Source organism: Lathamus discolor, chromosome 5 (assembly GCF_037157495.1).
Source record: "Lathamus discolor isolate bLatDis1 chromosome 5, bLatDis1.hap1, whole genome shotgun sequence".
Classification (NCBI taxonomy): domain Eukaryota; kingdom Metazoa; phylum Chordata; class Aves; order Psittaciformes; family Psittacidae; genus Lathamus; species Lathamus discolor.
Window position 1 is genome coordinate 64916204 of NC_088888.1, and position 27075 is coordinate 64943278.

The 27075-nt window shown below is 45.4% G+C and overlaps 1 protein-coding gene across 1 annotated transcript; it reads left to right on the forward strand.

Moving 5' to 3' along the window:
• Positions 1–4766: 4766 nt before the first annotated feature.
• On the forward strand, positions 4767–15198 carry OSTM1 (osteoclastogenesis associated transmembrane protein 1). The gene is made up of 6 exons (XM_065681110.1): positions 4767–5126; positions 8128–8242; positions 9693–9790; positions 11024–11188; positions 11954–12119; positions 12427–15198. The coding sequence occupies exons 1-6, from the start codon at positions 4818–4820 to the stop codon at positions 12480–12482; spliced, it is 909 nt and encodes a 302-aa protein (XP_065537182.1). The 5' UTR covers positions 4767–4817; the 3' UTR covers positions 12483–15198.
• Positions 15199–27075: the final 11877 nt, after the last annotated feature.

The following is a 27075-nucleotide window of genomic DNA, read 5'->3' on the forward strand; positions in this document are numbered from 1 at the left end:
GGTGACCAAATCATCTGCCATATAACATACAATTTGCCATATAATTGACCAAGACAAACTCATTACAGATCCTGGTTGAGAAGGCCAGACAGGCACACTAAACCTAGTCAACAGCTCTTCAGAAAACTTTAATGTTACTAGTCTTCCCTCATTTCCTTTGGTAATTCAGGGAATAAACCTTGAATTTGCAGAGTGTTTCTAAAAAAGCATTGTGTATGAGGCACTGACACCTATTATCTGTAACTCTGAAATTTTTTACGTTCTGGTTGGTGACAGTAATTTCTTGTACTCACGCAGAGAATGATGTTCCTGAGTGTGTCTTCACATTTCAAGTGTTTGACCCTTCCTTGATTCCCAAGTAGCTGATGAAGCGTTATTGCTTTCAAGTGCCCAAGGCTGGAGGACAGGATTTGGCATCTCACTTGCAAAGCCACTGATAAATTTTGGGGTTCCTCTGAAATGAGTGTAAATCAAGTGGTCTGGGTTCCCACCCCCCCTTTTATTATTTTGCTAGTTCTTTGTGCTTTAGTGGAGATGTGACTCTGCCTTCTTGCCCTGAGTGAAAAGGCTTTCAAATTCTTTGCTACACACACAGTAAGACAATGCTCCAATGGGACAGTGCTAACATGCATGGTTTGTCAACCAATTTTTAAACAAAGCTCACATAATCTGTTGAAAATAGGAACTGGCTCAGACCATCCAACGGTATTGCAGGGATGATTTTCACTTGCAACTGACCAAAAATGCATCAACACGACGATAGTTTACTCAACATATTTATTTCCTCCCAAGTTCATTTTCTTGGCTGTGCTGGGGATATGTGCATGCCCTTGATTAATTACTTATGTGCAGCTGTCTTCTGGACCATTTTTGGATGCTCTGTGGAGTCTGGAAAACAGCCATTGAATTGCATGACCCACTGTCAAGCTTTGCCATCAGCCACGACCAGCACATGAAGGAGCCAATGTTGGCCCTATGAACTAACAGGGACACTCAGAACTGCAATGGAGATGGGGAAAAGAGGATTTCCATAGGCAAGGGATGGTTGTGCACGGAATTCATAGCACACTGATCCTTCACTCATGTTGAACTTTGTCCTCTTTGCAATGAAGTTGGTCAACAGTAAAAAAAGGTTTCCACTTCCACAACCCCAGAGACACCTCTCATGGACAGCTCTCACGCCTCCCTGCTCTTGCAGAGCCGTGTTTCAGACGATGAGCAGTCTGTCTCAGGGCAGCAGTTTTGGCTCAGGAGGCAGAGCCCCTTCTCCCCTTTCCTCCTGCCCTCTGCACTGATGCGTGCCCAGTCTCCCTTCCCAAGGGCATCCCACTCCCCAGGCACCCAACCTCCCCGTTGTCCCTGACTCCTTTCCCTCTTCATTCCTTACATTCAGGTTATCACTTAATTTTCTGATACTGCCTTGACATTTATGGTCTGTCCCTGCTTTTCCAGCCCTTTGGTTTAAAGGCTTTATCCAAGCCATCGTTCATTGAAGATAATAATAAAAATTGAAAAAAACTGTTTGGTTCTCAGCTCACAATAGCACAAATCACAGGAGAAAGGGCACTGAGGGCAACAGGGAGACAAACAGAAGGAAGAACCAGGTTCACAGCTTCCAACTGCTCGTTTTCCCTTGTTCATACTTCTATCTCCACAGATCCAGCAAAATGGCATAGGAAATCAATATTCATTTGCTGTGTTCTGTTTCTACATTGTTAAGGTAAGACTCTTCCTTCTGCTGAATGACACACACCTCTACCTGTAGTCAGGCAGGTGCTGAAATACTTGGATGTGTTTACAAAGATAATTGGGACTATATAACCACACAAGACTTCTGATAAATGACAACAAAGTTAGTTCTGAGATTTGCTGGTCAAGGCTAAATCCTGCTTGCTTTAGTTGTGAGTATGACCCCTTTGATGAAGCTGAGCAGAGAGGTAATGGCACTACTTGTACAAGAAAACTAACTACGGTTTCTTGACAGACAAGTTGTGCGCTAGAAGAAAGTTAATCTATTATCAGAGAGGAGGACCATGCTGCCTTCAGGCCCTGTTTCTGAAACACAGCTGGAAAAGTTAGTGACTTTCTGACTTTGCTTTGTAATGTCTTGTTCATTACTGATAAATATATTAAGTGTTTAATGACCAGACATCTTCCTGAGAGGCACACAGCAATGCATTTATTAATGCCAGAAACATTTGTATTCTGGTTATGCCTCAGAGATGTCTTCCAAAACTGTTAAGCTTTTTTTTTCCCTTTTTTTTTTTTTGATTTTCCTTTTTTTATTTTCCTTTTCTTATTTTCTTCCCTTTTCTTTTTCTTTTCATCTTTATTTTTTTTTTGGTTTTCTTTCTTTTTCTTTTTATCTTTCCTTTTATTTCTTCTTATTCTCTTTCTTCTTCTTTTCTTCTTCCTTTTATTTTCTTTTCCCCTTTTCCTTCCCTGCTTTTTTTTTTCTTTTTTTCTGTATTTTTTTAACACCCCCCCTCCCCCCCTTCTTTTTTTCCCTTTTCCTCCCTTTTCTGCCCCTCTTTCCATCTCCCCCCGCGGCCAGTTTCCCACTCGCAAGAAGAGCATGTCCTTTTGCAGGAGAACGCTTAACATCTCTCAAGGCGTGGGAAAACGCACCTCCTCGACCCGCCAAGAAGGGGACGCCGCTCTTCCCCCGCCCCAACCTGTCCGAGGCCCGCTGCAGGGAGAGCCCCGGTGAGGATGGCGAGCGACTGGTCTGGGGGCGTCGCCCCATCGCTCCCCATCGCAGGGATGCAGATGCCGGCAGGGCGGGGTGGGACACACCGAGGGTCCTTTCCAGCCCTTATGCCCCTCGGTGGGACGATGCGCGGGAGTACTGCTGCCCTCTCCTGGGAGGATGGGGGCAGGCCCTGCCTGCCTGCCTGCCTCCTGCCTGCCTGCCCTGTTGCCTGCCTTCTGCCTGCCCTGTTGCCTGCCTGCCCTCCTGTCTGCCTATCTGCCCACCGCCCATCCCCAGGGTGGTGCAGTGTGGGGCAGACGGACCCTATGGCCCCCAGCTAAGCAGCTTCAGGCTTTCAAATGGGGTGGCCTCGCCCGATGAGATCCTCAAACCAGCAGGACCTGTGCGGGAGGGTATTGCCTGGCTTTGACCAAAACCACAACCAGGCCTCCTCAGGGATTGGGCAGCAGGGCTCAGGAAAAGACCAACACCCAAAACAGGGCCCTCACCCTGATCAGACTGCAAGTACAGGCAATCTGGTACATTTTTGACCATGCTGTCATTCCCTGTGTCATAATCATTACATTATTTTCATTAGTATTCATTCATTACTTTGAAAGCCATTTCTTCACAGCTGAGTTATTCAGCCCACTCAGAGAAGTCAGATGCTCTCTGCTGGTCGCTCTTTGCCTGCCCAATGGCATCTTTAGCATTATCACCTTTGCTGATGTGTTTCCACCTGACAGCACATATCCATCCTGGACACTTCCACGGTGTGATGTTTACTGTAGGACTGGCGCAAGCTAACACCAGGAGGGCCAGGTGACATTGAGGTGGGTACAGCTGGGTGCACAGGAAGCCGGTTCAAGCAGCGCTGAACTCCTGGCGGCTGCCACAACTGTCATGCCACCACCAGCCAGCGCTGCCTCCTGTCACCAGTGTCACGTGTGCAATACTCAACCAGCTGCAAGAAGTGGATGAGGCCATTCCTGCTCAGCTCCGTTATTCCCAAGGCACTATGGCATGGAGTTGGGGAGGTCTGCTCTGCCTCTGCAATGTATATGTGACCAGAGCACTAAGAAACCCTAACTCAGTAAAAAGCTTTAGTCAGATGGAACAGGCATGTGGGCAAGGTCCTGGGAAACAGAAGGGTTATTAGACAACCTGGCACTTCCATCCCTGGAAATGCTTGGACAGGGTTTTGAGCAACCTGGTCTAGTGGAAGCTGTCCCTTCCCATGGCAGGGGGTTGGAACAAGATGACCTTTAAGGTTCCTTCCAACCCAAACCAGTCTATGATTCTGTGATTCTATGATACAGCCCCTGGAGAAGGGGTTACCTGCTGCTGTACTCACTCCTATTTTCCTTTGGTGGCTGTGGTTTTATTGAGAAGTGGCCATGAGAAAGTTTGGGGCCAAGTACCAACAAAGGCATCCAGTGTGAGGTAAAACATTGGAAATATTCTGCCTGCAGAAAGATGTTTTGTTCCTCCCTCATCAACTCTTTCTTTGGTTTGGGACTTTTTTCTAATTGTTGCTGTATTTTCAGTGTATTTTAAAGTCACTTCGTATACAACAGATACTTTTAAATCCCCTTTTCACAGAACCATAGAATGGTTTGGGTTGGAAGGGACCTTAAAGCTCATCCAGTTCCAACCCCCTGCCGTGGGCAGGGACACCTTCCTTTAGCCCAGGTTGCGCTTGGTCCCCATCCAACCTGTCCTTAAACACTGCTAGGGATGGGGCAGCCCGTTCCACCCTCACAGTGAAGAATTTCTTCCTTGTATCTAACCTAGATCTATTCTCTTTCAGTTTAAAGCCTTGCGAGAGCGGAGCAGCGACCTGCTGGCCGCGCTTGTTTTGCTGCAGCCCGAGACACGGTTGCGTTCCTGCGCTACAAGCGCACGCTGCCGGGCGATGCTGACCTCGCTCCAGCGGCGCGCCCCACACCGCACAGCGGGACCCCGCGACACCTGCGGCCCCGCCGGCACGCACCGCTGCAGGCTCCGCCCCCATGGGCCCGCCCCTTTCCCCGCCCCTCCCCGCAGCAGCAAATGAGCCGCGGCGAAAGCGGCAGGGGTAGGCTGTTTCGGGGGGCGGCACTTCCGGTTCCTCGGCGCGGCTGCCATGGCGCCGCTGCGCTGCCTGGTGCTGCTGCTCGCCCTCGGCCCCTCGGCCGCCGGGGGGTCGCGCCGGCTGCCGGCGCTGGGCGAGGTGGAGGAGCTGGCGGAGGAGCTGTGGGGCGCGGGGCTGCCCGGAGACCTGCCCGAGCTGGAGCCCGAGTGCCGCCAGCTCCTCGCCGACTTCGCGGAGGGCAGCGCGGCGCTGACGGGCTGCCTGGGCCGCAGCGCCCGCCCGGTGCGGCTGTGCCAGGCCTGCCACCCCCACTACCGGCACCTGCTCGCACAGTACGGCAACATCGCCCGTGCCGTTGGGGTGCGTCCAAGGGGCCGGCCGGGCGGGTGAGGGGGCTGCTCTGGGCTGCAGGGGGGCAGTGTGCGCTGGTCCCGCTGCACTGGGGCCGGGCTCGGGACCTGGGCAGCCTCTTTGAGGCTTCCGGGAGGTGAGTCCCGTGCCAGCGCGCCGCTGGGCCCTACGCAAGTGGCTGTGAGTGCCCGGCAAGGCAGGCGGGCGGGCCCCATGCCGAGACGCCTCTGCTTCGATGCCCCTGCGGCCTGTTAACTGGTATCTCTCCCGGCTGCGTGCTGGGGTGAGGAGGGGTGGCGTGTGTCAGGCCAGGCCTGGTGCGGCTGGTGGTGTGTTCTGAGTAAGCGGATCTGCAGCCTGCAGAGCTTAATTCCCAGCCTGTGAACTCCAGCAGGTGTGCAAGGCAGTTTAGCAGGGGCTGGGGGTGTTTGGGAAGCACTGCTGTCAGTGGCAGCAGTCTTCTGCCGCCTGGCATTGCAGTGTGGTCTGAGCCACCAGCCCGTGGCATGGTCTGGGGCAAGTTGCTCCACCTGCAGAAAAAAGGCTGTGTAAGTGGAAAAACTTGAGTTGTTCTTGCTGATGTAGCAGTGGCTAAAGCAGCACTCTGGCTCACTGGTTGTATATAGCACCGGTGAGGAACACTGCCAGAGCTCAGTTGCATGGCACTTCTTGGAAAATTGATGGTCCTGAAGCTGTGGCCAGTGATGCACATCATCTGTGGGGAGCTGTGTCACAGTGATTTTGCCCCCAAAGCTGATGGGAGTGTGTGACAGCAAACTAGGAAGTCCTGTGTGCTGGCTGGAGTCTGTGCATCCCACCAGTGGGAAATCCTGGCTGAAGCTGGGTCTTCTGTTTACATTCTTCAGACTCTTGATCATCAGACCAAAGGACCTTTGTCTGTTCTGTGATGATGGCTAGAAGGGGGTGCCCTGGTAAGAGGACAAGCAGAGAGTAAGTCTATAGTCCCCTGGATTATGCTCCCAGTCTTGGGATTTCTGAATCTGTATTTAGAATCGCTACTGACAAGAAAAATTTGTTGCCCTTTAAGGAACTGCGGTGCCTTGCTGCAGGCCGTTTCGTAGCTCAGTTACCTGGTGTGTGAAGTGTCATTCTGGTTTTGATGTGTTGTCTGCTCGTTTCCCTACACCACCCCAGTGCCTGTATTGGGAAAGCGCATGGATGTTCATTTGATAATTGTGCTCTCCAGGGCAAGCATCTTGCCAATGCTCTCTTCTTTTAGTTTGTAAACCTGTAGTTGTTTTATTTGTTTCTAACACAGAAGCTGCTTCATATCGGTGACTAAGTAATGGCAAAGTGAGAAACTGATTATGTAATTCCCTTGGGTATTTTCAGCGTGATGTTTTGGCTAGGATTAGGTTGCCAAACATATTGCAGTACTTGCAGTACTTATGAACTCATTACAGCTGCTGTGCTTGAGTAGTGGCAGCCTGGGAGGACTGGTCCCCTGTGTGGTCTGGAAGGCACATCTGTATTAAAGAGCATTTGGCTTTTCTTCTGTGTGTGGTTTAACTAAACAAGTAAATAAAGGAAGTGTGCTCTTGCAGCCTCAGTCCACCATCGCAAGTAATCAGATATCTGATGGTTTTATCTTTGCCATCCTATAGTGGATATAGTGCAGCATGAAAGTAGCAGCCAAGTTAATTTTTGGACATCCCTGAAATGTAAAATCCTCCTCAGTCAGCTAATTAAAGAAATAAATTACCCACATGTATTTAAGGCATGATACAGGCCTACTTGCTTCAGTTTTGGATTTAAAGTGCTTTTTCCCCACTCACGAGTCCATCTGGTGAGGAAGTTTCACAGTTAAGGGTATTTATGAAGCAACTGGAGGGTTTTTCCACATCAACAACTTTCTTGCATGTTTGTATGTAAGTTGGTAGAAATGAAAGTGGGTGAATGTTAGAGTTGCCGGATGTGGCGATAGTCTAGTTCTGCAGCTGAGTCTCAAGGGAAACTTCCTATTTAAAAAATAAGCCTGTTTTAACAAAAGGAGGCAGAAACTGGATCTCAAAGCTCTGTAAACATGAACGTCTCTCCCATTAAAGAGATTATTTTCTTCTGTGTCCCACGTCACTTATCAAAGAGGCTTTTGACAGCTTTGGCAATTTTGAGAAGTGCTTAAGTCAACTTAGCAGCCAGAAACCAGGAGCTAGAGCACAGGAGTCAGCTGACTGGAGGTCATGGCTTTGTATCGGTGATTTGAAGGAGAAAATAAAGCTTTGAGGGAGAAAAACATTGTTGTGAATTCTGATAGGAATACTTTGTTCTGTAGCTGCTTTTATAGTTGCTCTGCGTTGTTTTATGAGCTTGGTCCAGAGAGTAAGTTGCTGTAAGAGTTGTGCCAGTGCCTGCTTTGAAGATGGGGCTCGGGGGTGTTGTGTGGCTGGTTTAGACAGATGAGCTGGTACCTGTTGTCTTAGGAGGACAAGAGCCCAGCCTGGCCACAGGCTGGTGGGTGCCACCACAGAACACTGTGCTCCTGGTATTGCTGCACTGGGAAGAAATTTGCTGCTGATACAGCATAGTGGTACAGGGGTTTCACAGGCTGTTTTCTGCTGTTTGGGTTTGCTTTATTTTGAGGCCAGTCGCTTGGTTCAGCTTCTTCAAATGTTCCTTCAGTCCAATAGGAACACCACCATTCTTCTCTCTGATTGCATGTGCCTTGGGTGGGCTCCTGAGGCAGCAACCCAGAAGTGGATGGGAATGAGCTACCTGGCAGAGGAGGACTTGCCTCTGTGCTGGTCTTTTCTTTTTTTGACTGACTTGTATACAGTCTTAGTAGATCTTCGGAGACTATGTGCAGTGAGCTGTGCTGCTCATAGTATGAATTGGAAGATCAAGAAACTTTTATTGTTCCATCAGTTGCTCTGCCTGTTCCAGAAATGTTTGTGGTTTTTTTAGCTGTGCTTGCCTATAATACATTTCAGAATTCTCTCTTTGTATTGCTAACACCTGACTGCTTTCTCTGTTATTTCCTTATTTCTTCCAGAATTCTTCTGAGAGCCACAATTGTGCCAAAAGCATCTTGACCTCAGACAGGCTGCAAATAGTTGTGACACTTTCTGACTTCTTCAATGAAACCTGGGAGGCAGCCAACTGTCCAAGTACGTGACTCCTGTAGCTTTCATGGTACTGTTATACTTGGTTCCCGAAATATGTGCTGATCAAAATTATACATGCTTGTTTAAATACAGTTAATAGGTAACACAAAAATTCTGAACTAAAGCCACTTGAAAGAAGGGTACAGGAGCTTTTTATTCATTAAAGGATACTACCAAAATCCAAGGGCACTGGCCTGTCAGAAAACTTGGTTGTTACATGAAGATTTATTTTATACTATTCTTTCAAAAATTAGTATTGCTCATTTTCTTTGTGACCTACAGACCTTACCAGAGACTTTCCTTGGCTTCATTGTAGTTTCTTCTCCATCCTCCCCCTTTTTAAAAAGACTTGTATAAGAAACTTTTATTTGTTAGTAAAGTCAGTAACTTTGGGATACTGATGTTTGTTGAACAGCACCTGGCTCCCCAGCCATGCTTTTGATTTCGTTTTATGGGTGGAATGTGTCCAAGTCTATCCCTGTATCTCCCTGTGCCCATGCTGATGGTGCTGCGTCATGCTTACAGCCAAATTGTGGGTTTTTTGCCATTCCCCTGGTGTGAGAAGTGGGACCCTGTGCTGGAAAACTGGAATAGCACTATGGAGTTGAGTGTTAAAGATGCTGTGTTTGCTGCAAATTCCTTTGAGAGCCCAGAAGAGTTTTTCCTTTATGAGGGCTGGATAGGCAGTACAGGAGCAGCATTGCGGGCTGTGCTGTTCTGCTGTGCTTAATCTGTGACCTGTGCGCTGCCTGCCTGGTGTCCAGCAGAATGCTTGTCCTCAGTACTGATGGCGCTTCCTTCTTTCAGGAGAATTTTCTAGGATGTTGGCTTGCTCTCACGCTGCTGTTGCTGAACACTGAAATTCCCAAACTGCTGTTGTTTTCAAGGGTCTGACTGGTTAGAACACCTGAAGAGGGGTGGGGTGGATGGAAGCAGTAACATGGTAGGGTTGAGCCCATGTCTGGGGGGAAAGCCCTAGGGATCCCCTCAAAGCTGGTGAAATGGTCAACTCTTCTTAAACAACAGTAACCTGCACTCTGGTTTCTACTACTGTGTTCATGGTCTAGCTGTTTCCTGATGCTCTGTTTCATCTTCACTACTGGTGCTTCTGCTTTCACAAAATGGCTGTTACTGTTGCTGGGCAAAGCCAGATTTGCAGGCTAGAAAATAAAAGTAATGTCTTGTTTTATCTTCAAGTCCAAAGAGAATTCTGATCCCCTCTTCAGAAAGCTCTTGATGATAGTCTTCATCTTTCACTTAATCAAGGCCAATTAATTCTGAAATATCTTCTCGATGAAGAGTTAGGTCAGCGGGTCTGAGACATCAGTGGCAGGCAGATAAGAAAACCAGTGTTGACTAGAGCTCTTTTTTTGCAGGAGTGGAGTAACTGAGGCTTGTTGGCTATGAAACGTTAGAAATGAGAATATCCTGATGTTTTTCTTTCTCTTGACAGATTGTTTAACGAACAACAGTGAGGGGTTATCAAATTCTACTGTAGAATTCCTGGATTTATTCAATAAATCTCTGACATGTTTTGAACATAACCTTCAGGTAATTTATGCTGTGTACTTCAGAGAAGCACTGAATCCTCTAATTGCTAGCAAAATCTTACTTATGCTGAACAAACTGCAGATACAGATTAGGCAAATAAATTGCTGGTGAGTTGAGAATTTTAGGCAGATAAAGCAATGATCTGTTAAACACAGTTATCTACAGATTGAGAGCATCAAACTGATTGTAATTGATATTCACCTTAATTTTATATGTAATTGCAATGCTACTTCACATCAGAATTTCTGAATTCACAATAGTTGATAATTATATAGTAAAACCTGGCAAGTTTGCATGCTGTAAGTCTCTTTTCCTGTATCTTTGTAGAATTGTCTTCTACCTTAATTCAATCTTTAAATAACCTTTTGATAATATAGACTAGTTCAGAAAGGCCAGCTACCTCAAATCGTTGTAACAATTCTTTTGACTAGTAAAATTATGGGTAGTTAAAGTTTGTCCATATTGCAGAGGCAGTATAACTTAGTGAAATAAATGTGGTAATTGTCCTTAAAGAAAATCGCCTAAATAGCCCAAGAAACTATGCATATTCCATTTTAAAGAGAAACTAGCCAAGTTCCAGAGTTTTTCAGTAGTAAAAATGGGAAATGATGTGTGTAGGCTGATCTCTGAGGAAACTGTTAGGTTTTTTAATCATTGATGATTTCTAGGAAATACAACTTTTGACTTTGGCCAGGAGCAATGTGGACTGGCCTGCCAGTCACTTCAAGTGTCTGAACTGGAACTTTACCCAGCGATTGGTTGGTAGCTGGTGCAACCATTACTGGGTTGCAGTATCTGTCCCTGTCAATACAGCTCAGCAGTTGCAACCTACCAGTTGTTAGGTATGGGCAAATAAAACCAGAAGACAATGAGGGACCACAATAGCTCAGGCTTCAGAATAACATTCAATTACTAGTAAGTTATTTTTTCTTTCTGAAAACTGGTATTATAAAAATAAGTGTTTAAATAAAAAACCTCACTGCTAGTTCAGAGAACAGCTTGAGATGCAGAACTTGCAGGAAATGGAACTTGTCCCTGCTGAATTAGGGTTGGTCCCTTTTCCTCCTCCTTTCTCATGTGAGTTTTCCATCTGGGCCTCTATTCAATCTAGGGTGCTAGAAATTGGGATTTTTGGCTCAAACTCGAGTCTAGTTTTTAAGTGATGGCTTTTTTAATTTTTTTTATTTTAATAATGTGTTAAAACAGCATTTATACAGAGTTTTATAACCCTAGGGACAAAGCGTCCGTCTGTCATCAAATAACTACACAGAAGTATGTAAAAACTGCAATGAAACCTACAAGATGTTGAATGACCTATATAACAACTTGCAAAGGATGAACAGGCAAGGTGGTGAGGCTGGGCACCCTGCACACCTGTGTATCGATGTGGAAGATGCAGTAAGTATTTATTAATACTTGACAGGGAGACCTTGTTGTGGAGTTCTTCATTAATCCAAGTCATTTGTGCTTGTCTTACATGGGTTTGCCTGTTCCCTTTAGGCTTGGCAGCAGTGCCTTTGACAGGCTCATGTCCCGTGGGGGAAAGTTAGCTTGTGGGGCTATCTTGGTCTTGTCCTCAGTCAGTGTGGCAGGAGTGTAACTGAAGGTTCTGGTCACCCAAGTGCATTCCTGTTTGAGTAGCTGCAGTTCCATGTCTTGTCACTGCAAAGGGGATGGATTTAAAGAAAAATAATCCCTTTATCTTCTGTGAAGCTTTACTGCCATTGTTCTGGCTAGTGTAATAATTGATTCCTTATTACAGCAGCTGTTTCTAGGGGTCCTTGGCGTTGGCGACATGTTTGGAAACAGCTTTGTTATATTGTGGGGTTTTAAGTGGTTTGGGCAAAAGGAGTGCTGTTGAAAGCGTGGGATTAGCCCTGTCCCTGAAGTCTGTTAGTGAGTTCTCTGGGAAACGGGCATGTGTGATGTCTGTAGTGTTTCTGAGTACTGTCTGGTTTTGAAGCTTGTAAAAGTTTTGATGTGAAATTTTGGCTCATTTTAATTCTGTTTCTACATTTCCGGGGATTTGGGGGGAGGTCTGTTAAAGAGTTGTTTTCTGAGATATTTGAACACTTGAATGTCTTGAGACCTGAGTGTTTGCCATGCTGCACAGCAGAAGTGCATGTGCTTGCTTTCATGGCTTGCTTATGGTTTTTCTTTTAGATGAATATCACTCGGAAGCTTTGGAGTAGGACTTTCAACTGTTCCGTTCCCTGCAGTGATACAGTCCCAGTGATTGCAGTTTCATCCTTTATTCTCTTCCTACCTATTGTTTTTTATCTTAGTAGCTTCCTTCACTCAAAGCAGAAGAAGCGGATACTCATTTTGCGTAAGTGATGGTGCTGGCATTTCACTATGAGAGCTGGGTGGTGCCAGGGACTCGCTTGGCTCTTGTGGGAGTGGGGGCCCAGCCAGATCTGCCTGCAGCTGTGCTGACGGCGCTAATAGCAACTATTAGTCTGCTGCTGTCCCCTGAAGAAGGGTAGTAAAGAGCTATAGCCATATCTTTTCATTAAAGTTTCTGGACGTGAACGGAAAGCTGTTTGCAAGTCTGTGTCGGATAAATAGAGGGAGTGGAGAGACTAGTTTTGTGGAATTCTTTGTGTTTAATTTTCATATAATTTTTCCCTTTCTAGCCAAGCGCATCCAGTCAAATGCCAGTCTTGTGAACATCCAAGAAAAATACAGCTGAGCTGCAAAACAAAGCCTGAGAACTGCTGCTGGTATACAGTGGGTACAATTGTGTTGGAATGAGGCTGGCACAAAAGAGGAGTTAATTATGGTTTAGTGTAATGATACAGAGCAACACAAGTTAAACAAAATGCTGTCTGACTTCTAAGCGAGCATATTAACAAACATGACAAGGCAGGGCTGTGTGACACTGTATGGACTCTGGTTTTGAAAAATCTGTGGATTTCTTTCTTTCAATCTTGAGTTGAAGCTGGTGTTTTTCTAAGCTTTTGTACTTCTCATCAATAGAATAGCTACACTTCTCTTGCATAGTCTTTTTTCATATTTATCTTACTTGCTTCCCAGAAACCTAAGATTCAGAACCTTTTTGAGGTGTGTTTTGTAGACAGACAAAACTTGAAATAATATTTGATGTTCCTGCTTGAAATGTTAGGTTTAATTCTCCATAATACTCAGTCTTGCCAGCCTTGGGATGGACAGGAAACCTTTAAAAACATTCCCATCTTTCCCATACTCCTCTCAAGTCATGCTGCTGGTATCAGTTAAAAAGAAGCAAAAAGGCATGAAATATGCAGGGAAGGGGATAAGATAGAATGTCTAAAACCAGCAACAAAAGCAAGAGAACTGCCAGTGCTAGGCTAAAATAGTAATCATTGATGACTACAGTATTTGGTTATCTCTGAAACAGACGGCATATTTAGTCATTTGCACACTTCAACCACTAAAATCATTGCTTTTCATATGTTACATTTTCAGAGGCTTATTTTAGGTGCCTGTTTGGGTAACCAAAAGCTTTACTCCTTGTCTGTTTATTGTGTCATTTCCTTTCCTTTTTAATTATAAAGAGATTTTTTTGGTTTGGGTTTTTTGTTGTTTATGCGGAGAAGGGAGGTAAAGTCAAGTCACTGGAGATGCTGAATTTCTTGGTCTAGAGCTTGCTATGGCTTAATACTGAGGTGTGTTTACAGGAGCTTTGTAGGGGAAAAGCTTCCTTTTCTAGATAATATGTATTTTAGTGGTAAATGAACCAGGGGGTTCTCTAACTTAACAACTGTCCTGAAGGACAATGAAGGTACTGTGTTGGGAATTGAATTTTCCAGGAGCAGTTCTTACAAGAAAACAAGGCCTGTGAAATAGATGAATGTAAACAAATTCAAGCTTGCAGGATTCCAAGGCTGATGGAGGAATCAGTACAATAACTGATTGGACAATAAGCACCGGGTAGTGCTGCTGACAGGCTGTGGGTGCAATTCAGTGACTGCTGCAGTACCGGCGGTTCAGGCTGGTTATTATAGTACTGATTTGGGAGAGTGGCAGGGTTGAAATGATTTGTAGCTGTAGTTGAGGTTAATGAATGCTGGAGTCTTTGCTGCCTTTTTGAAATGGTTCTTTAAACTTGAGATAAAAATGAATGGCCATTACCGCCAAAAGAGGAGATTTCTCTTGGAACCTGCGTGTCTGATGTCTGTCAAAAACCACTATGGAATAGTCTTATGTGTTTGACTTGCTTTGGAGCCTACAACGTTAAATTTTATCTTTGCACTAAGGCTCAAATAAATGTGTAACAATGTAACAAAACCACTCCTAAAGCTCTTCAAATCATTGGTTTTCTTTTCCTTATTTTTTGTGTTTTTACAGAGCTGGGGCATACTGACAGCTCTTAAGTCGACAGTATGTTTAATATTGAGAAAAATACCCTGTTCGTGCTTGGTCCCACCCACGATTGCCTTTTTGTATTTTATCAGTCAGAAGTGTTTATCTCCCTCTGTTGAACATGTGAATTGCTAGGTCAGCAGTCAGTTTGTTTTAGGCAGTTCACAACAATAACACAGAACTGTGTTTCTTGTGGTTATTATGTAAAGTTACCTTCTTGCGGCTGGGAGAGGCATGCTGCCTTTAAAAAGAAAAGGATTATTTTTTATATCTATTATTCTTAAACTTCAACTTTCTGGGACTTATTCAGCTGCCTGCTTTAATAGCATTACATTGATTTGGGGCATCATATGATGGAGAACTGGTCAAAGGAATCTTTCATTCGCGCATTTAAAGCCAGTTTGTATGTGCAGCATTTCAGAATGACTGCTTTTATACTGTAAGCAGTGGCTTTTTGAGCACATTCATGTTAAGTAGGTCTGAAAGTCATTACTTTTGGATATGGTGGTTAAGCACTTTAAAAAAAAAAAAGAAAGAAAAGAAAAAATTAAAAAATCAGCTTTTCTTCTTTTGCTGGCTGCAGAGCCGAACGGAAATACTCGTGTGGCTTTGGCTGGTCTTTATTTTAAAGCAACAGTAACGTTTGCACTTGAGATTTTGAATATTACAGCTACTATCTTCTCCTCTTTTCTTTTTTTTCCCTTTAAACTTTTGTACTACTGGCTTTCTTTACACGGTGTTACATTAGTAGGATATTTCATATATAAATTGCCTGAATTCTCTTTATACACTCTTTCCTAAAGAAATGTGGAAGAACGCAGACTGTGTTGAAGGAGAGTTGAAATTCTTTTTGCTGCTAGTCTTTCATCTTGGTTTATTTTTTTTGCCTTTTTGGTATTATATGTACTAAATAGGATGGACTTTGAAATCCTGGTTGTTTGTATCTTTTTGTGCAAATAAAGATTTCTTACTGTGGGGTAGCACTTTGATTCATATTTATACTTACTAGGAATCCTCTAAACATGGGAAGTCAGCTCTAATAAAGATTGTCAATAAACTATGAACAGTGTGGTTACTTAATTGCTTCATTTCTAGTAGTTTTATACTCCTGCTGTTCTGGGTCTGTGTTCAGAAGCACCTGCTTATTATTCCTCATTATGCCATTTGCAGGAAAACTGCATCAGAAAGATGTTTTCAGAGCAGTGCTGTGCTGAATTATGGAACAAATGAACTGCAACTGCTGAGAAAGGCTGGAGTTTCAGCTCGGTCAGAGCTTACTGAAGTATATTAAAAGGCTTCTGGAGGTTGCAACGGAGTTTCTTGGTGGTGTGTGTGTGAGTAAGGCTAGTGGAGATAACTTGCTGTCTTTGTGGGCAGGATTTCGGTTGCCTGCATTGTCAGCTTCATTAGGCATAGTGCTGGATTGCTGTTGAGCCGGGAGATTTCCTTAAAAATGGCAGTGCAGTGCCTCACTATGGAGAGAGCTGGGTGTCTCACCTGATGGCAGCAGCCTCGTGCACTAGTGGTAGGATGTGCGTATCTCGAAACTTAAATCTCAGCGCATCATTTGCGAGGGGCTTCCAGGAGGGTTGGGAAAGTTGTAATGACAGTGTGTGAGGTGCAGCTTAATCTGGAAAAGTAGGAATGGGTCTGGTTGCCTGCATGCTTGGGAGAGGGACATGAAAGGGAGTAAGCACAGGAGAAGGGTAAGTGGGAAGCCTGGGGGATTTACCCAATGAGGGGAGCAGAGGCTCAGAGAATAACTGAGGGTGGAAATGTGGTGGTGTTTTTTTTTTTTTTTAAGCACACTTGAACAATGTGTTTTAGAGGAGGAGGCAGCTGTTGTAGTTCATGGTTGAAAGATGCTGAGAAAAGAGGGTACAAATGGGGCCTTAATTGCAGCTGGGCTAGAAAGGGGGAAAACTGGCTCATTGGTGGAGGTGAGGTTGGGGATCTGTAGCAGGGAGATGGAGCAGCTGAGTCCAGGTACCCCACTGGTCTGTGATGGGACACACGAGTGGGCTGCCTGTGCAGGCTGTGAATGGAAACCAGTAGTAGGATGGCAACAGGGACTTGCTTCTGAGTTACTTAAAGGCAACTGCTTTCTTCTGGGAGGATACCAGAGTTGTGTAATGCTGTTGAAGTGGATGGTTTTGAAGTAATCCTGGTTCAAAAGCTCTCCACAAAGCTCCTGTTCTATTTCAAGCTGAGGACTCCTGTTCAGCACTAAACAGGGGACTTTAAAACAAACAAAACCCAGTTCTTTTTGTGTAATGGCTGCTTTTGGGGTTTCTTTGGTTTGTCCGTCCCCCCCCCCCTTTATAAATGTCTGCTGCAATCACAAGGTAGCTCCAAGTGTTCTGTTATTTTGTTTCTGATGCTTACTGTCCAGCTAATTGAGTACCATGAAATCTTCTTGCGTTTCTGCTAATTTATAGATGAGTTTTCATGTGCTGAATATGGAGTTTCTCTGGAATGATGAGCTCTGTGATTAGCAGAGTCACTGCACTCCTAATCAGAGCACGGGTAACTTACCAATATTTGTTCGTATTTTATTGTGAATTTTCCCTCTCGCACTGGTGTGAGCATTTCCAGCCTCATCTTTGTGTTTGTGCAGGATGCACCTTTTGTATTTTTGCCAGTGTAAAAAAGTCACACATTGCAAGAGTGGAGCCTATACATGCTGAAACTTCTGTGAAGCGTTGCTTCTCCCAGCACTGTGATCAGTGTCTGCTGCTACTCGCTGGGGTCGGCCAGGGTGATGCATGTGGAACTAGTACTCTTGTGCTGAGAGCTGAAATGTGGTGTCTAGCTTGGAGATCATGATCTAATCTAAGGCATCCTCCCCTGTGAGGGTCAGGGCTGGTGAGCATGAGGCTGGTCCTGCCTGTCTATAGAGGGCCTCATCCACTTGGTCTTCCTGGTTGCGTGGCCTCACTATGTCACCTCTCCCTGCCTTCCCTTTAATTCTGACCCATATGCTCTTGTTTGGCTCCTCATCTGTCCCCAGGCAGAGCTCCATGCACTCCAGCTGGTCGTTAACAGAGAGAATGCCATCCGGTCTCTGTGTCCTCTGCCTGTCCTTTCTGAGGAGCCTGTATCATTTGACATACATGGACACAGACAAATTCCTGATGCTGAGGGGAGGCCATTTGGCATTGGGGAGCACTTTGCTCTTTCACCTAAGGCTTAACAGTGTCTCTTCCCCTCCTGCCAGCCCTACTTCAAGTCCCTGCTCAATCAGGGTTGTCTCCAAAACTGAATCAAGTTGTTCCTACTAATTTCTGAGCTGTGTCAAGGATAGTGCTGGGGAACTGGCAGTGTGGGGAAGTAATATGGGAATACTCTGTAGTATAGCTTTGGAAGGAGCCTGCTGCTTGAAGTGTGAGCTAGGTTTAGGCTTTTTCACTTCTGTACAGCATCTTTGCAAATGGACTGAGCAGGGACAGGGCTGACTGGGTGACAGGATGGCAGGGATGCTGTTGCAGTGTTTTGGAATGTTGGAGATGAAAGGTTCCACCAAGTAAACCACTAATTAGCTTCTAAAAGTAACTTCAGTTGTGATGGACATAAGTTAAATGAACTCTGAAATCTTCCCCTACTCCCATCTGAGGTGAAACTACTTGAAAGCTCTTTCAAATATTTAATAAAAGAGGGATACTGGCTCATAGCTCGGTTGAAGTTTTAACTTCTAATACCAGAAGTTCCCCTCTGGTGCCAGCACAGTAAGTATCATGGATTGCTGCAATTAAACCAGTGCCTTAAGTTATTCATAATACTCTTTCTGGGCAGCATTCCCACCTGCTTAATCTGTGCTGTACAAGCGTTTATTAGAACTGACTGTTGAAAAACGCCAAGCTAAATCAGACACTAGAAGGAAATAAATAAAAAAATCAATATGATGCCCTTAAACGGGTTTAATATGTCTTTCCTCTTCAATAATCCTACACGTTACTGATTTATTTGCTGCAATGAACATGCCATTCAACCGAAACAAGATTAGCTGCTTAAACCGCAGCATTAACCACGGAGCAACTTTAATGCCGCTTTATGTTTCATTGTAATGCTCAGCACTTACAGTGGTGTCTCTTTCTCTGCTCTGCAATAAAGAGTTTGTGTGAGGATCACAGAGGGCTCCGGAGTGGCGTTTTGTTAAAGCAGTAAATTTGGGTCGGGGTTGCAATGCGGCACCTCCTTCATCCAAACCTCACTGGTACTAAATTGGTGAGCAGGATTAATGCATGGAGTTCTGTTCCCTTGAGGATTTTTCTGGGGTTAACCATGAAGTAAATGGCTTATGTCAAACCGATCTAGGCTAAGACAGAGAGAACAGCCACTGGCAATCAGGATATTCTTCTGGATTTCATTCAGAATTTTTATTGCAAGCATTTCAAAGAGCAGCAATTTACAGTGCTGCAGGAAGAACAGACTGGAGAAGGAGCCTTGGTTTTGCAAAGAAGAATCCTAAAACGGATCCATCCCTGGCGGTGTTCAAGGCCAGGTTGGATGAAGCCTTGTGTGGGATGGTTTAGTGTGAGGTGTCCCTGCCCATGGCAGGGGGGTTGGAACTAGATGATCTTGAGGTCCTTTCCAACCCTAACTATTCTATGATTCTATGTGGTAAAGTCTGAAGATTTTTGAAGGAGTCTATAGAAGAGGGCAGGGAAATATGAGTGGTACAGGTATTTTATACCTGTCCGGTATAAATGTACAATAGGGAGTCTGTTCTATTATATATCAGCCAGGTCTGAAAGACTAAGCTCTCCAGCTTCTAGGTAAAACTGTGCGTTCTCTCCCTACTACAGCGGCAAGCCTCACCTGGGAGTCTGTAAAGTCAGTGGGCCTCTGTTACTGTTTTGTTCTTTCCTGCTGTCATGAGAAGACTGCTTTAGACAGCTGCTGTCCCTTCTCGTCGATCATGAAGCAAGTTGTATTTGTTAGGGCATCCGGATGTTCTCCATGGTTCTAAAAACTGCAGTGAATTTTCTGTTTGCAGTACAACGTTGTACTTACTTTTCCTTGGAAGACTGTGGTGATTCGCCAGCCCGTGTTTCAGAAGCTTTTTGGGATTTTGAAATCAAACTTAGATGATTAAAACCAGAGAAATGCGTTTCGAAGCACTGCAGAAGTGTGCGGAGTTGAGAGCAATTACTCAAACACGTAGAAATGAGGAAAAAACCCCATCAGAAGTATGGTGCTTGCACTGTGTTGGGGGAAGTTTTCAAACGGAGGTTGTGGGTCTGACTCTGGAAAGCACACGTTTCCTCTGGTGAATGCTGCTTTTCTCCATGTGCTCAGAACAGAGGATTCAAAGTGATCTGGCAAAGGGAGAGTCAAGGGGTTGAAGGCAGCTGTTTCTGGAAGGGGAAGTGCACTCTGGATATGTGTTAGGAAGAGTAGCCTTACTTTGCGTTGCTCCATTGAAAGAAACAAACAGCCTGAAGATGCTTTCAGCACATCTGCCTGAAGGCAGAGCGCTGGGATGATGGGAGAGGTTTGGTGAGCGTCGGCAAGTTATTAGTTTGACACCAACATGACATTTAATGGTAAAACAGAATCTCAAGTTGAACAGCATGGAGTGCCCTGAGAGGAGCATGCGCGCTGCAAGGGGAAAACAATGTCCTCAGCAGCTGGTTTAAAGTTGGTCAGGGGATGAGTAGAAACAGTCATGTTATTTGTATGGAACATGCATGCTGCGTAGGCTTCTTCTCAGCTATCAGGAGCCCCCTCAGCACCATTTGCTGCTGTTGTCCGACTGCGCAGGTCTGGGCGAAGCCTGCATCCAGTCCCTGGGCTCTGGTTGCTCTGCGTTACAGCAGGCTGTGTTTCTAGTGCAGAATATCCCCTTTTGTCTGTTACATAGATAAGCAGCATATATGGAACTGCCATTACTGCAGCCACTCACTTGAGTTGCTTTAGGTCTGCTCCCACTGTCGTATTTTATTTAAAGATCAAGTGGTTTGTGTGATCTCTGAAATCCCATCAACAGCAGCACTTGGACTGGCCTGTTTGAAGTCCAAGCAAGCATCATGAGAAGGGATAGTGAAAAGGAAGGAATGAAGGAGCTGCAGCAAAACTTAGCAAGAGAAAGCACGATTGACTCGTCCTGGGAAAGCCTCTGGCTTGGCTTGGCTTGGCTTGTATAACGGGGGCTTATACAACACGTAACCCAACCTGACCCTGACCCTGCCAGTGCGCAGGGACTATATTTTTACTAAGATTAAGCTTTTCTTTCTTTTCCTGGAACAATTTCCTTGGCTTTCAGCTTGCCTGTTGGCTGGCATGGCCACAGCAGCCTCGCCTCTTTATTTCTATGATATTCAGCTGGCTGCACTCTGCTTCCCCCACAGCCGTATCTCACCAGGCAAGGCCACCGGCAGGACGTTCACCACCCATGAGGAATGGTGTCTGTTCGCTGCTGGTGATAGTGCTGTTGGGGAAGGAAATCAAAATGTGGTAACTATAACAGCACCCTTCAGTTTAGCAAACCAGCTGTAAGCTCCCTAAGTGAAATGGGTCTCTCAGTGCTTGGAAGGCTCCAGGACTTACCTGAGCTTAGTTTCCCCAGGAGGCATGGGGCTTTCTGCCTTTGGGATTTTTATTCTTGCAGCAGAATCACTTTAGCACTTGATGTTCTGCAGCACAAACAGACAGTGGCTAAGGATAACAGTAATCATTGGCTTTACCTCTCTGAGCAGAGGCTCACATGGACAAATACAGAAGTGGCAGATAAAAATATCTAAAATAGACCTTTAAATATATACGTATGTATTTCTTTTTCTGCTAAGTGCTGCTTCTAGATTTCAGAGCACGCTAGTTCTTAGTTTCTGTACCACGAGTCAGATGATCTGTGAAATGTGTGTGCACAGAGTGTTGACTGTGCTTGTTTCCAGCATCTGAAGGGGAAGATGAGGAAAAAGGGGGGGGGGGGGGGAAAGCAGAGGTTGTTAGAGCTAAGACTAAGAGAGCCCGTGTTACTCACTGGTAGAAAAAACGTGTATGCTGCTTGAAAGGGGATAAAAAGAGCACAGATTCCAGTCAGATGTGCCTCTTGTGAAAAATGAGTAACTAAATGACATTGGTAGATGACCTTGCTTTAATAGGAAAATATCTTAGGGGTCACTTAGAAAGAAATCAAAGCCCCAGGAAAGATGGAGAGAGTATGACTGCCTGCCTGCCTTTTGTTATTTCTTAGAAGCAAATCTCATTTTGGGGGCAGCTTTCAAGAGCAGCAGTAAAGCCTGGCACATGTACAATAGCCGTGCTCATAGAAATAAGTGCCGTCCTGGGCTCACAAAGGGGCTGCAGAGGTTAGAAAACAAGTGTCAAGTGGTGGGCAAATGAATTCAGCCTCTCCTGACCTTGGGCAAACCCTCCTGTGCCTGTCAGTTTGAGAGGGACCCACTCGAGGTTTGCCCTCACCCCACACCAGGAGGGATGCTCTGGGCAAAAGAAAGCCACTGGCTCCCTGCACAGCCCAGCAAAACCATATGACATGAGCATGGGAGCAGCACTGCTCATCTGCAATGGGGATGCTTTGATATGTTTCTTGTGTTGAAACACAGTCTTGAGCACCTGTAGCTTCACAGGGATGAGCTTTGTGGCGATGACTGCATAAAAGCAATGCCAGCTGAAGAATATATAAGCTGCTGCCGTGCCTGCTGTGCCTGTTGGTTCTGGCATGATGGGTAGGACTCATCATTTTCAGTCCATGCTCCCTACGCTGGTAGTGATTTCCTAAACCTTTGCCATTTCTCTCCTGCAGTTGCCCCAGTAGCATGTACACCCCAAATACCTGTTTCTCAAACCGTGTGCCTGAACACCTAGAGGATGAGGGGTTTTTAAAATCAGTTCATATACTGGAAACCTGGAAAGGATTAATGCAAAGGGGAAACGTTTGATCTCTTTCACCAAATAACCATATCAAAAGCTCTTTTCAACGCCTTTTGTTGAAACATATAAAAGTCACAAACTCCTTGGCTGCTGGCCAGATACATCAGAGCAGATGGGCCCAAGCCTTGCCCAGTGTAAACTAATGTCGCTGTGCTGATCTCCAGGGACATGGACTGACTTTTGCCATGGCTGGGTTCAGCCTCCGGTGAGTAACAGGATGTTTGCATGCGCAGTAATGCTGTATGTTCTGCGAAGAAGTGGGATAAATGTATGTCAATGTATTTGAGAAGGAAAGGTAGCTCCTGAAATACAGCAGAGCTTACCTCCAAGAGGCCGACAGACTATCCATCTTCGAGCTGGTTCATAGGAATCCCCCCTATTTTCTAAAAATCTGGCAATTTTTAATAAAAACCTCACGTTGCTCCACATATGCAATTTTGATTTCCTGGTGTTGGCCAGGGAAGGCTGCTCCCTGGTAAAGGAGAAGTTTCCTTCAGGTCTTGTTATTAAAGCAAAGTTCAATTATGGGAAACTCTCCCTCTTCTTACCGGAGCTGATGGTTCAAAGAGGAAGGAAGACATTTCCTACTTCCATTTTTGCACCCTGTAATTTACTTCAGAGCTTTTCCAGCTAATTTGGAGGGGTACTGAAAGCAGCAAGGGCTGTGGCTCCTGCTGCTGCTGTCCTGCACTGTAGTTCTGTCTCCAAACACAAGTGTCTCCAGGATGGCCATGGTGAGGGTTTAGTGTTGAAGCTCATGCTGTGATCCCTGGAGGCCTGGGCAGTCCACTGTGCAGCAGCCAGAGCTCTGCACAACGGCCCCTTAAACTGCTGCTGACCCCAGTCCAGGGTGAGCGCGGGGGCACCTGCATGGCAGCACTCCTCCTTTTTGGGGCCAGCCCTAAGCAGGTCCCCTTCTAACCATGACAGAAGCTGCTTCTGCCGCGTGACTCTTGGTGCCTGTTGCAAGCATGGGATGGTGTGTTCTCAACATGGTATTTCAGCAAAAAAAGCCCTCAAAGAGGGCAGGCACGTTTCTGAGCTTGGCTTCCTGGGGAAAGCAAGCTTATGTGTTTATGGGGTGTGAATGCAGATTATGCCCTCGTGGCTTTTGAATCTCTTTGCAAATCTTAATCAAACTGGACTCAGAAACATGCAAAGAGAAACGGGCTCCTACAAGTTTAATGATAATGGCAGCTGAGGAATGGAAAGAAATTGCCCCTCAGAAAGGCTGTGACCTCAGCTTTGGTTAAACATGCCAAAATCCCACATAATGGAGCCTGCACAAGTCACCACTGCAGGGAAAGCTTCGGTCAGACCTTGACACTTCCTTGGCACCACAATCAATTGACCGTGGGCACAAATGTGCCTTTGTTAGTCCCAGTCCTCCGGGGCGACCTCAGCCAGCCTGCTGGTCCTGGTTTGCCCCACTCTGATCTCTCTGTGCCACACTGGCAGCCCTGGGACCCTCCTGGCTCTGGTGCTGCTGCCAGACTGATGCGAGGGTGAAATACCCAGCCCAAGGCAATGGTGGAACCACTTGGAAATGTGCAGTCCCTCAGAAATGTATGTGCCCACAGAGCTAACTACTGCGGTGACTCTCAAATACAAGTGGGTTTTCTTTCCCCGTGGTACCAAGGGGTTTCATGCTGAGTTGACCGAATAAGACTTTGCAGCAGAATGATTTCCCTGAAAGATTAGGAAAGTCAAACATTTCTTAGGCTCTCAATCATGTCTGCAATCTCTTTATCCTGCATATGAATGACTTTTTTCCCCTTAAACCCATACATGCACTAAAGCTGAACCCAGTGTTTTCCCTCCCAGCTGTTGCTGTTTAGCTGCTCCCCTCTCCACTTACTTTTACATTTGGGGTTTTTCTGTAAGGTGAGAGCCTGAGAGAGGTCAGCTGGAGCACAAGTGCTCTGCTTTCCCCTTTCATTAGCACAAGTGATGGCTACCCACTGATTTCAAATTTGTTTCAGCTCTTACTGGGAGCTCTTTGCAACCTGAAGCAGGGATTGATTGTCGGTGAAGAGGCTCTGCGATAACAAAGGCAGAAGTCAGGCAGGGAAGGTCTGACATGTGAGCTGTCAGAGGTGGTGTCACCGCCAGCTGACCCATCATGAGACTGCCGGGGAAAGCCAACAGGCGCCCTGCTCGGGAGGTTCTAGTGCCCTGCTCCCTGCTAGCTTGTGCTTGGAAACAGATTGACTAACATAATAGAGTGATTTTGTAATCTGTCATAATACCATAAGCTACAGATCCACAGACTTTGACCCCTCGCAGGTATAATGAGCTCCTTTATTCAGCTGCACATGCTCTCTCGATGGGGGAGAAAGAGGGGGGCTTTCTCTAATTATATATCCAAAGCATATGTTTTGCCCAGAAACAAAGCATTATATTCATTAGTAAAATCCTATAAGCTAGGCTCTTTCTATTAGCCAGTTAACTAATTGACAGTTAAGAACGTGTATTAATATCATGGTGTAACCATGCAGTCACTTAATCTGACAGCTTTGTTAAAATCTGAGCATTGCTCCTCTAAGTTGCTACAGTGAAAGGCTGTGGCAGTTGTATTAGAAGCCCTGGTGTTCGGAAACATACAGCTCAGCTGTGGCAAAAAATCAATATAACATCATACACAGTCTTAGCCTAGTGGTGGTGCCTGTTAATCCTTTGATGGAATTGGAGAAGAGCACTCAAGGTCCTTGCATTGGTCTTTAAACATCTGCTCAATCAATTTTAAGTAGGTTTTTAGGAGCACACAAAACCGTGTATTAGCACATTTTCATTTTTCCTTACTAAATCAGAAAATTACCTCATTATAGCAAAACGCAGAGCATTACACACCTGAAGAATACTGTGAAATGCTCAGTGGAGTTTGGGCAAGGGGTGTATGCCATGTGGGGAGAAGGGGGAGCCCAAGTACAGGTGCAGATGTGACACTGAACACAGCCCTTCCGTTCACTATTTTAGTTTAAAAGGTAAATTGCCTGTATATGGAAAAGCTTAGAAAATGCATACTAAAAAATACGTAAATGAATTACACACTGGTGATGGAATTAATGTCATCATGGCACGATGACATTGTACAAATCAATCTTACGTCCTCACCTAAGTGATAATAACTCTCTAAAGTAGCCCATGTTTGAAAAGGTTGTGGTCACAGCTTTATGCCATGAAGTACAGTGCTTTCATGAGGAAAGCACCATAATAAAAGCTCTATGGGATTACATTATTCCCTTCATTACGCTTGTACATCCTCTACATTTGGTTTGCAGATCTTTATCACCTGCTGCCTGACATGTAAGATGGAGAATACAATACAGATTTCAGTTTGTCAGCCTGATAGTTAAAGAGGGGGGAAAAAAAGCAGCAAATTGGAAATTAGTGGAGGAAAAATAAATATGAAAATATGTAATGCTGTTCTTACAGATCTTTACTTTGTAAAGATTGGCAGGCACCAAGGTTAATAAAAAAGAAGCTTTAAAATACACCTCCACTGGGCAGCAAAGCTGCCCATTGCCTGGTCACAGCATCCCCATTGCAGCTGGGAGAGATGTGTTTAGCTGGGCTGAAGCTGTTGTGTATTTGTTTGCCTGGCATGCATCACTAGGTGGTCAGGATCACCTGGAGTGGTTGCCTGGCCCTATCCATAGCGAAGATGTGGTTGTCCCTGTCCCCCTAGGTTAGGTTAAATGCCTCTGATTCAAACATTTACCTGCACTCCCCGCCTTCTGTGCCTGAATCTCCCATGACAATTATTTCAGCTCATTGTATAGAAGACCAGTCAGGCACCAAAGGCTGTCTGACTCCTGATGCCCTGGGTACCCAACTCAGGCAGGCACTCAGTGCGCCCAGAGGTGCACAGCTAAAAGTTGCTGATGTTCTGTTTCAAGCTGTCCCAACTCCTCACCAGTAAATCTCACTGCTGCAGCTGCCTGTTCCGGGAGTGCCACAGGCTGGGCTGCTGCTGTGGTGCACCAGAACAGTTTCAGAGCATTCCCTGTCTTACAAAAGACGTTTCACCCTCATCTTCATTTATTGCAGCATTCCCATCTCCCATCATGGGCAGCACTGAAGCACACATCACAGAGCTGCGTGGCCAGACTGATCTCACAACCAGTTCCTGTTGCACGAAAGATCTTGTCTGGGATGGTTGTGACCTAATGGAAATCCCTTTGGCTGAGGAAGATGAATTTGGACATTTCTGACACAGGAGCAGAGAAGTCAAAGTATGTTCAAGAGAGTGTTGATTACACTGCAGACAAGAAGGCTGCTCATGAGAAAAGGTCATTTTTTTTGAAGCAAAGAAGCCTCTCTACCAGAAGTGGGCTGACGTTAGTAGGTAAGCATGAACATAAGCTTTCACTGGGCAGAGATAATAGGAGAGGCTAAAAGGGAGAGCACATAAACTTAGCCACCTCCTGTGGCCCCCTTCCTCTACTGTATCTAGGGCTGCTGTGCTAGGGATGTTCAGGGCTATGTCCTGGCCCAGTCCTTTTAGTCCCATCCATCCATAGACCTATTGTTCATCTAGCCACTTGATCAACTTTCTGGTGTCATCTGACTCACCCAGCCTCACATAGCTGCCAGCAACAAAAGCTCACTACTGCCTGTATAAAGAATATCTGTTTTAAAGCAATCTCCTACTAGTTTCCTCCAGTTTCCCCCATGCTGATGTTGCAATACTTGCAACCAGCTCTTCCACTTGGCTGTTGCTGCCAAAGCTCTGTCAGCCTCCAACATGCTCTTTCTTGTCCACCTCCTCTGCAGAGTCCCAGTCTGCCTCCTTGCTCCATGTCCAACGATCTTAAGACAATCTCCTTGATCATTTTAGCTGCCTTTCTCTGTGCCTCCTCTTGCTTCACTTTCTATATCAAGAGTATATACCAACAAACATCTGCTTTAGCCACAAATGTGAGGTGTAGATGAGTTCAGCCAGTAGGTACTATTTTTAAAGTCCCTTTTATTTTTGCTATGACTTCTCTTTGATATTAATTGCTTTTCAAGCTTAACGAAAACCAATTATTATCCTTTGCATTCTG